The sequence below is a fragment of the Nelumbo lutea genome, chromosome 1, assembly GCF_056320005.1.
Source record: "Nelumbo lutea isolate HS-2025 chromosome 1, American lotus-T2T, whole genome shotgun sequence".
In the NCBI taxonomy this organism is placed as follows: Eukaryota; Viridiplantae; Streptophyta; class Magnoliopsida; order Proteales; family Nelumbonaceae; genus Nelumbo; species Nelumbo lutea.
In genome coordinates this window covers 64653404-64665017 of record NC_142684.1, presented here as the reverse complement: position 1 = coordinate 64665017, position 11614 = coordinate 64653404, and the positions used below count along the sequence as shown (strand labels likewise).

At 35.0% G+C, this 11614-nt stretch overlaps 1 protein-coding gene across 3 annotated transcripts; it reads left to right on the top strand.

The window, feature by feature from the left end:
• Positions 1-286: 286 nt before the first annotated feature.
• LOC148874955 (aspartyl protease family protein At5g10770-like) lies at positions 287-2928 on the top strand. Of its 3 annotated transcripts, XM_088964261.1 has the most exons (3): positions 290-454; positions 925-960; positions 1265-2928. In XM_088964261.1, the coding sequence occupies exons 1-3, from the start codon at positions 448-450 to the stop codon at positions 2539-2541; spliced, it is 1320 nt and encodes a 439-aa protein (XP_088820387.1). In that variant the 5' UTR covers positions 290-447; the 3' UTR covers positions 2542-2928. The 3 variants fall into 3 exon arrangements, with proteins under 3 accessions (XP_088820388.1, XP_088820387.1, XP_088820386.1); XM_088964262.1 differs by lacking the exon at positions 925-960 and having other exon boundaries at positions 287-454; XM_088964260.1 differs by lacking the exon at positions 290-454 and having other exon boundaries at positions 628-960.
• Positions 2929-11614: the final 8686 nt, after the last annotated feature.

Genomic DNA, 11614 nt, shown 5'->3' with positions numbered 1-11614 from the left:
GGGGTGTAATGGGAGAATCCATTCTATCAGAAATGGAAATATGATTCGGATTCCAGACCCCTAATCACTCATTCCAGATAGAACCAAAATCTATGATACCAAAAAGGTTATTCCAGACCCCTAATCTTTGATGAAAATGCAGGTTGATTGATTATAGGTTATTCCCGTATCATGTCTTTCCTGCACATAATCGAACCCTAACTAAAAACTTAAATGTAAGATGTGACGTGCAGCAACCATTACCCTTTACCCATTGCTTTTATATTTCTTACTTCACATACTTCACAGAGAGAGAGAGAGAGCCACGTCTTGTCTCTTGACTCAATAAAGCTTTAATTAGTTAGTTCCAGACTTGGATGGGATGGGCTGGCTGATTGCACGGTCGTCGGTGGATATTAAGCTAATGGCAGAGGGGCTGACGGAGGCTGCCGACGGCTAGTGGAACCCATGTTAGGTCTGCAAATTACATCTACTTGGGGGGTTGTTCTCACAATAATGTTTTTGTGTCTGATTGATTGCTGTGATTTGATAAATGTGGCATTTTCCTAATCCGACAATAATGTCTTAATCCTTGATTCTAACTACATGCACATGCAGTCACCTCCACATTGATCTTACTACAACAGTAAGTGATGAGTTATAATAATTAATAACTACTGATCGCCGGCTACTTCGGTTACGATGTTAAATCACTGCTTTTTCTGCACTTGCTTTCTTCCTGAGTGATTTCCTATATATTGAGGGGTTGAGTTTTATGCGTGTATTATTAATTTCATATAACACCTCCCTAGCTAGCTAGTCCCTCCAAGGTTGTTATCTGAATCTATATATCTTATCTTATTAACATGGGATTAGTTCTACTTCTTGCTAATTTATTTTTTCTTCTTCATCTTCTTATTGCAAGAGCATCTTCCCTTGTTACAGAAACCTCTCATGTAGCATGTTCTAGCCTGCATCAAGGTTCATGCCTCCTCTCAACTCTTCAACTCTCAACGCAACCTCTGTTCTTATCGCGCATGTATTAATTAATTGATTTAGTTGTTGATACTTGTTTCTTATTCCCACATGTTTATTTACAAAACGTACACTGAATTGCAATCCGCCTTCCCTTTCCCGTTTCCCCAACTTAATTTCTTCAATAATAAATCTAACTTTAATTTCAACTCTGATCTATGAAGTTCTACTGGTCCTGTTTTTCATTAAACTTAATCTATATAATTTAACATCATGGGCTGAGTCCTGAATATCTAGTGTTGGCATGCAGGAGATGATCAACAGCGGCTATTCAACGAGTCCGCTGGGTTGCACCTCACCTTACACCGGCGCCACGGGCTGGACACGCCGTTGCCATTGTTGTCGGACATTCTGGCGCGAGATGAAGCACGGGTACGATCCCTCAATGCAAGACTAACAAGCAAAAGAGTAATCAACACGACCGCCGCTTCATCAAAATTGAATCATCTCCGAGCAAGTTCCGTAAGCCTACCATTGAATCCGGGCGAGTCCATAGGGACGGGTAATTACTATGTAAAGATTGGGCTGGGAACACCCACCAAGTACTACGCCGTGTTGGTCGACACCGGCAGCTCCTTCACTTGGCTCCAGTGCCAGCCCTGTACCATTTACTGTCATCGCCAGGTTGGGCCAACCTTCGACCCCTCAGCCTCCAAGACTCACAGGTTCATGTCCTGCTCCACCCCGGAATGCGCCGGCCTAGAGGCTGCCACCCTCAACGCTCCCTCCTGTTCCAACTCCGACGTCTGTATATACGCCGCCAGCTACGGTGATTCATCCTTTTCCGTTGGCTACTTGAGTAAGGATACCTTAACCCTTTCACCCTCTCAGACCCTGCCGGGTTTTGTGTACGGGTGTGGCCAGGACAACGAAGGCCTATTCGGCCAGGCTGCCGGCCTCATTGGCCTTGCCCGTAACAAGCTTTCCATGCTGTCCCAGTTGTCCACCAAATACGGATACGCTTTCTCCTACTGCCTGCCGACGGCTGCTTCGACGGGATCCTTGTCCATCGGCGGGAGCTTCGACCCATCCATCTATAAGTTCACCCCCATGCTCACCGATTCTCGGGACACCACACTCTACTTTCTCCGGTTGACAAGTATAACAGTCGCCGGCCGACTCTTGGCCGTGCCCGCCACCGCGTACCGGACATCTACCATCATCGACTCCGGAACCGTAATTACAAGACTGCCGTCGACGGTATACGCTTCGCTGAAAGACGCGTTCCTGAAGGCCACCTCTCGATATCAGCGGGCCCCTGCATATTCGATACTCGACACGTGCTTCAAGGGGAAGGTGACGTCCGTACCGGAGGTCCGGCTTATATTCCAAGGAGGGGCGGAGTTGAAGCTGGAGCCTTGGAACGTTGTGTTGGATTTGAATAACGGCGTTACCTGCTTGGCCTTCGCCGGCAACTCTGGCAGCAACGGAATCACCATCATCGGAAACCATCAGCAGGAATCGTTTCGGGTTGCTTACGATGTTTCTAACTCTAGGATTGGGTTTGCTATCGGTGGATGTGGTTGATTTGGGCCGAAGGCCCAAAAACTTATTAAAACAAGATGCAGAATAAATTAATAATATATATATATATATATATATATATATATATATAAACATTGCAGGGAAAACAGAGATGGGCTGCTAAGGCTGGGCTTCTGAAACAAAATACGTGGGCCTGGCCCATAATAGCCTCTCCCGATCCGAACTACTTAGCAATAGCGTCATCAATAATTGTTTTCTTATTATATATGTTGTGTTATTTAGGCTATTAATGTGTACATAGATATGAAACAAGTTAAGCTGTTAAAATGGAAATATTGATTGTAAATTGAATACCACAAATTGCGACTGAAGCATGTTATTGAATTCAAAGAGGGAAATAATATCAAGCTGTGGATTTCCTCTTTTATATATCACATATGTTATCTTATGTTTTTTTTTTTTTTTTAACTTATTAGATTATTATATTTTATAAATGCTGATGTCACATGCTACTTAAGTCTTACAAGCAGAATGTTGAACTATTGGTCCCACTCCCAGTCCCAAGTAGGGGTGTCAATTGGTTCAACCCGATCCGGTCTAATATGAGTTCATTACATATGGGCCAGGTCCAATCCAATTCAATGAATACTTTGGACAATTAAGTCTAGATTGGTCTAATTCAAAATGTTTTATTAGTCTATCTAAATTGATTTTGATTTAAATGGGGTCCAATCCAAAAATGATCCATTGACACCCCTATCCCCAAGGTTAGAATATATTGGACCAAAGATTTGGCAGGCTAGCCGTATTCCATCCTGATATCTGAGTTGGGTTTGGGCTGCGTTTAAACTCAGTCCCAGTTCAAGCAGAGCTCCCACACTGAATGAATACAATTGCAGACACTGAAACCCACCCACGTCGTTTGTTGATAACCCCAGTTCATCCCAATTAAAAGCATGTCAAAATAATCGACCCATGAATACCGAAGAGGATTCATGTTTATTTATAAATTTCCCTTGTCTTGAGATGTCTAAGGCTCCATTTGGTTTGCAGGAATAGGGGTCCAGAATTAGAATCGGAATGGCAGAATTGGAATTCCATTCCCATTTCTGCTGGAATAGCATTTATCCATTTGAGAAAATGGCCAATTCCCTGCATTTCCTTTGGGAATGAAATCTTATTCCTGCTGATTTCAAATTTCATTCTCATTTCTGTTTGAACCAAACAGACTATGGAAATAGACCATTACGATTCCTATTCTGAAATGTTTTTATTCTGATTCCGATTTTAATTTCAACTGTAAACCAAACAGACTCTAATTTCCTTCTCCAGATCCCCTAGTTTGAATGTGTGAGTGTGACCATGTAAGAGAGAGAGAGAGAGAGAGGAATCGTAGTGACCATTGAAGATCATCAATCGCATAGGAGACCTTTCTGAGCCCCATAAGCTTTGGCAAGTGATATTAGTTATCGAAAGTAATGGACTTTAATTAAAGGTTGTGACCAAAGAAAGGCTTATTATCTTGACATGTCAGGCACTAGAGAAGCTCGGAAATCTTCTATGCAGTAATTTGGCTGGAGCCAGAAAGGGCCCCATATGTTCTCCCCTCTGCACCCTCTGATCATAGGGCAAATTTCAACTTAAAAAAGCTTCTAGGACATCTGCAACTTTTAGGGCTTTTGTGGGCCTTTTTAATTAATATATTTGAAAGTCTGTACCGAAAATATTTACTTGGGGGACAAGTCCAACACAAGGTGGGGAGGATTGGAGGAGTGAGCATGTCAGCAATTCAGAGAGCCCTTTTGAGTGGTATGGATTGCCACATCATCGTCCACATGGTAGAATGAGAGAGATGATTTGGCTTTATTTTCTATTGTATACTCCACCAACGCATCAATGTTGATTTCCATCATTTTGTTCTGTAACATTCTTCTTATCAACTTCAAACTTTCCTAACCTTCTGCTGGTTGTAACATGTCCATGAAATATAGATATATTAGTTAAGCAACATGATGGGCCTTTCATGGATGAAGTGAGCCCATCCCAAGGCCCTGACTCAGATTGCCTTGGTCTAAGCTCGGCCCATGGTGTTGGGCCTTTGTTTTAAATTTTTAATTAGTGATTGTAAGTCTGGAATCCTTGGATTTTGTTCTTCAAGGCGCATGTTTTTCTCCAAATGTTGGGTATTTGTCGTATTGATGCAACTCGAAACTAATATTTTGGCTTACTTAATACATCAATCGGTCCTACAAATATTGGACAGGTCAGCAAGAAGTGGGCCAATGTCATAGGTACGGTTTTCCAATAAAAAACTAATTTCTATTTTACATTGAAACATTAGAGATCTGTTTGGTTTGACAGAAAAGAAGAGAGAAAAAGAAAGTTGAGGGAAAGTCACAGCCTAAGAATATTTATAGAGGCAAATATGCTTGGTTTTAATTAAAGACACTAAACCCACTTGGGTAGTCAATCCAAGTACCAAGATTACCTCAAATTGTTGAACTTTACGAGGCACATCTCTTGTTTTCAAGAGCTTGTTCCCTTTTTTATAATTTTTGGAACTGGTTAATTGCTTCCATTTCACTAATCGAGTTCATGATAAAGACAAATAATATATCCTTAATTATAAGAAATGAATCAATGATATGATTCTCCCCTTATTCATCCTAATTAATGAGATTTTTAATTCTTTTTAGCATTCCAGTCAGGACTCGGTACAGAGAATTTGGCAACCCTTGGAATTAGGGGTGGAGCCCTACAAGTTTATAATAAAGTAGAACCAAGTAGCCTTATTAGTGAAAGAGGACAGCCCCCTAGGAAATTTAAGATATGTAACTTTGGCCTTTGGCCCTCCCCTAACCCAAAAGCATTGCAATTTGCAAATTTTAATTGGGTCCATCCAATCTTTTTGGAACCTTATTTTGTCCCTCTAAAACCCTTTCTAAATACTCTAATTGGGTTTAAATAGTTACCAAAAAAGTCTACTTATTTTCCAAGCAAACTTTATTTGGTGGTCCAAAAATTTCTTACCTTTCCTTTTATGAGATCCTTTATTTTTGTCTCTGGTTCCATAAATCATATAATTTCAACACAACAAATTTTGCTTTTTTGCTTTAAAAACCATCGTTCTGGGGTTTCCAAAACAGGTATAGCTTTTTCTTTCTGTTTTTTTTTTTTTTTTCTTTTTTGCCAATGTGGCGATTTCAGAAACAAATAAAAGTAAAAAAACATTCACTCAAAAGATCCATGGTTTTTCATCTCTCAATTTCTAAAATAACTGGCAAGTAAATCCATGTAATGCATGGGGTTGATTAGAAGTTTGAGAAAAGGCTCTGAAAAAGATTTTGTTTACATACCAACTAATGAAGAAATGTTTGAGAGTTCTGGACTGCAACTTGGGCCGAAAATATAACCCCAGAGCCAACCTATATAGTTGGGCCCATGGCCCATGTTATATAAAATAGGTATAAATTATTGAGAAAATGCACATTTTTACTTCTCACCCACCCCCTTCTAGCTTAGGGTTACTCTTAAGTACCAAATTGGGAAAAACATACAAATCATTGCTTTCGGTGCATCTTAGACCTTGGGGAGAAAACTTCGTTACAAATAATCATAGAAGTCTAAGTTTCAATTCTTCATAGTTCATACCACTTTGGTATAAGCACTCTTTGGGGTCAGACCCATTATTCGATTTTGATGGTGATCCTCTAGATATACAACACATCACCAACTATCCAAAAAGAGAGATGAGAGATCAATTTTTTGTTTTTCACATACTTAAGAATAATTTAAATTGTTGAAAAATTGATTGTCATCATTTCAATGTGAGGTGTGGAAACAAGCATGGATATATTCTTGTGATTTTTTTAGTGAACCTGATGACTAATTTTGGCATTCTAGTTGCCATTTAGGCTCTAAAGCCCCTCTAAGTGCATGAAGCTATTAGTCACACGTTGGATGGTGAATTAGAATAGGAACAAGATTCAAAGTACCGATATAATATGTCTCATTTGAAAGCATTTTCCAAAATGGTCAGTTTTAAATGTTAAATAACACTTGAAATTTAACCTTTAAAACCGATCCCTCATCAAAATATGAAAGAAAAAAAAAAATTTGCACTTTTTTATAGGCACCAAAACACCTATATGCATGTTCGCACAGATCATGTGTATCAATACTTTGAACCAGATGGGGAGACATGTTGAGATGAATTTACCTAAGGATTTTAATGGTTAAATAGACAGTTTGTAAGCATCTTTTGAGAAAACACATTCATCTCAGAAAAATTTAGTACCCCTTAGCTTGATGGGCATTAATGATGGAAGAAACATAATAAGCAGCCATTGGATTGGCCGAGTATGCTTCATTCACCCTAGCTATTAGTGACACAGACCTTGGATTAGCTCTATATGCATGTGTTTCATACACGCAAGGATACCATAGAAACAAGACATAGAACACACCAGAACAATGGAGATCACTGAAACATGGACTTGGGATCTCCTACCTCTGTGTGTTGAGAACTTTTCCCAGTGCATAATAACATGTAAGAGAATGAGATATTTCCTGTGTGTGGCTGTGATGTTATGTGGATAGGTGTGGGTAGGAAGTCTGGACTCAGAAACAAGATATGCAACAAAAGAGAACACACCAGAACAACTGGGAAGAAGAGGCTAATTAGAATATAGTCCAAGCATTCCTTCTGGATGATTCTAGAGACCTCTAATGTGCCAGGCATTCACTGTGCCCTAATTACTGAACTACTTTTAAAGTGATAACCCATCATTTTTGCTAAGTGATAAGCTAAACTTCACAAAACCCATCTCAACCAATCCAAATGCTTTCTTTAATTACCAAGTTTCCCCTTGCCCCTTTATCAGGCTTTTCCATTCATTCCCATGAAGCTTTAGAAGAACATTTGACTTTCAGAATTGATTCAGTAGTATAGTATTTTGCTTCAAGAACTTGGACCCAAAGTGCATCTAGGTTTACTTGTATAGCTAAAAGAATGAGATTAAAATAATGTGGGTCCCTGAATCCTAAACCACCATCTTCTTTTGACTTACATGTAGTAGACCACTTAAGCATAGTCACCTTCCTTCCTACATTAGTATAACCCCATTAGAATTTTCTTTGGAGAATATTAATCTCTTCATAAGTGATAAATCATTTTTGGGATCAGAGAGCAAGACATGGTATAAACTAGGAGGGTATATAGGCCCACGGTTTAATGAAACACTTTTCCTCCCAACCCTAGAGAAATTATTTCAATTCCTTCATCCTGTCACCATGATGTTTATTCGTTTTTTTTCTTTCAAACACAGTACTGTTGTGTTCTCATTACATTGAGTGGTCTCCCAACCATGTGTCTTATTTTACACTCTTTCCATTATATAACCAAATGCTTCCTTTTATTAACCTACCAATATTTGGATTATGCATCCTTTGATTTTTAATGAACGGCTAATATTCTTTGCATTCTCTATGGTATGTTGTTGCCTAATTAAACATCAAATTTTTGAAGGTTTTTTTTTTCTTTTTTGTTCAAATAGCTCCAAAGAAAACTACTATTTTTGTGTATAGAGATTGGCTGTTCAGAGCTGTGTTTTCGAATCATCATTGACCCGGATGATCGAACCATTTGGCCTGGAAATCATCCATGCAACTAGCTCTGTTCACCCTTAACCTGTTACTTGGCCAAAAATCATTGATTTTGTCAGCGACCCATTGACCCGGGTGGTCAATGGTTTTTAGCCATTTATTTATTTATTTTTTAATTTAGAATTGGATGGTCGAACAGCTGACCCAAAAACCAGTGGCAAAAGCAATTTTGGTTCCAGGTGGGTTTTTAAAGCATTGGTTCAAAGGGTTATTTCATATTGGGGTGCTCAAATTAAGTACCCACTTGGGAGAGCTGAAGCACAATGGGTTTTGGCTTTTTCCAAGCGGGCCTCACATAAAAAGGCTGTAAACCATGTTTGGTGAAATTTTTGAAGGACCCAAATAGGCTTTCAGTTAGTCATTTGAAAGTTTATGGTAAGTTTGGGAGTGCTTATTTAAAAAATAAGTACTTATTCTAATAAGTGTTCACGAGTGTTTGGTGAAGAAACACTCATTTTAAATAGGGGTAGTATAGGTATTTTCAAGATAATGTTCAGGGCTAAAATAGGCTAGAAAGGAAATAAACACTTAAAAATAAACCCAAAATTTGGTTGTATTTCCCAAATTCAAATAAACACTTATTGGTGTGGTCTATGCCTAGACTTAGGCCAAATTTGGGAGTGCTTAAAAATAAATGCTTATTTGGATGGAACATACCACACCATTTAGCACTTATTGCTGTTTGAGAATAAGACCAAAACAAGTGCTTATTTTAAAATTAAGTACTTAAACAATAAACCCAAATTTCTAGTTTTTTTTAAGTATTTAAACAATAAACACTTATTTGAATTCTCTTACCAAAACTGTCCCCCTTTATTTTTTAAATTTCCAATTATTCCCTTCAAAAGTAAAAAAACATAGGGATGAGCTAGGGTTGTTTATTAGAGAGTGAATGAGAAAGTTGATGCTGCGTGCTTGTGACGTTATGGAAATGGGGATGTTTTAGAGTTCCTTAAGAGCTTGAGGGATGACGAGGCTTTTGATGGAGACAGTAATCGGCCACCATACAAATTTCCAACTTATATGTCCACCACCCACATAAGTTTAAAAAGTTCATGGTATATTTTGAAAATTAAAAAAAAAAAAAGAATGACAAAAGAGTCATAAGTGCTCATTTAAGTATTTATCTATTTATTTGGGTTCGACTCTGATACGGAAAAGATATAATATCTAAAAAATTTTTGACCAATCAAGTGGCATCATAAACGTGGTAGTCGATCAAGTGCTATTTATCAAAATTCATGGGTGGGTTTTGATTGGTCAAAAGTCTTTTGATACTATGTCTTTTCCGCATCATAGATTTTCCCTATATATATATATATATATGCTTAATTATTTCTAACAACCATAAAAAAAGAGGGATATGCTTTTCTAATGTTTAGCCAAGTGGCACCACTTTCCCTACTTTCTCCTAAATTATTTCTAATTCCTATTTATCTCTTAAATTATCTCTAATTTAGTAGAGAGATTCCCTCCTAAACTATCTCTAATTCCTATTTATCCTCTCCCACACTTTTTATCTACATATATCTAAACAAAGTGACGATTAAAAATTTCATAATTAATTAAATATTATAACGAAATTATATACTAGCTATAAAATATTTATCCAAAAACAAAAAAATAATTATAATAAATTTCATAATACTCGTATTATTAATAATTCTATATTTTTACAAAACTCATCATGAAATCATGTAGTAACAATATAAATTATAGTTTTATGAATTATTAAATTTAAAAGTTATTCAAATAAAAAAATTTTAACATTAAAAATAAACATTATTTAAATATTTCAATAACTAAACATCTTAAATAACATATCATTAAAAATATCTAAATAATTATATAAGAAAATATTTAATATTACATAATAACATTAAAATAAATAAAATTCAAATAATGAACAATTTTATATATCTTACATATTATTTAAATATTTAAATGGTGAAATATTTAACATGACTAAAATTTGAATAGTTAAAATAACGGAACAATGTAATAAATTTAACGAAAATTCCTAAAAGTAGAAAAATCAATATAATAGATTTTATAATATTCATATTACAAATAATTTAATATTTTACAAAATTAATGATGGATTATGTAAAAATAGTACTAATTATAATTTTATGGATTATTAAATTAAATAAATAATTATATTTTAAATTTTTAAATAACAATATTACTTAAATAACTAAATAGTATTGTAAATAACTAATTCCACATATATCAATAAATAATTATAAAAAATGACTTTGAACAAAATATTATTTATTAGTAGTAATTTTACAATAATAGTGTATATTCATTATATATTTATGTATATACTAAATTAATATTTATTTTATTTTCAGTAATTATTTATTGTATTTTTTATAAATATGTTTTTAATAATTATTTACAAATCTATTTTTGTTTTGTTATTTAACAATAAATTGTCAATAAGTATTGAATATTAAACAACTATTATTTAACTTTTGAAATTTAATTTATCATATTGATTGTAATTTTGTTATAAATTTAATTTTAGTAATGTTTTTTTATAATTTATTGATTAATATTTATTAGAGATTAAAATATTATTTGAGATTACACTATTTGTTTACTAATTTAATATATTTTCATTATTTACTATATTTTTATAATTATTGTAATTTTATTAGATATCTATTGTATTTTCATTATAAATTTATTTTCAATAATTGCGTATTTTTGCTATAAATTTTTAATAATTATTGTAGATTAAACTATTGTTATTAATTAGAGATTGGACTATTAATTTAGTTAAAATTATGAGTGTTCAAGCATTGGTTCAGTTCGGTTGTAAGTTGTTTCATCAACCAAATCGACATGGTTAGGTTGGGATTTTGTTACCTGAAATCGATTGGCCATTAGCGAAAACCTGCCAACTCAGGTTGTATTAGTTTGGTTCTATTTTCAGTTTGATTTGTTTGTTCAAAAGATCTAAACTGAAAAGTTAAATTTAAATTTAATAAATTACAGAGGTATTATTAAAAAATAAATGTATGATATAAAATATTTTAGAGTAAGAAATATGGGAATTTTCCCACTTTCCCTTATTAAAAAATTATATTTAAAATATAAAATATTAATATATATCTATGGTTGGGTCGGTTCAGTTTAGTTTTGGTCAGTTTATAAATGGCCAAATCGAAGCTAACCTAACTTGGTCGAGTTGGAAATATGTTAAACCAAAGTCGACCAGAAATTCTAGAAAATCGACCAACTCGGGTCAAGTTCGATCGGATTCGTTATTAAAAAAATATAAAACAATTATAAACTCCTATGTATTTCTATTGTTTAACTTTCGCTTAACAAATCTTGTACACCTCATAGGTCCCTGCTAGTTGGAGATAAAGACTCAAACACCCAATATAAAATAAATACATATTTTAATTTTTAAAACAAGTGCTTGAAAAAGTTGGGT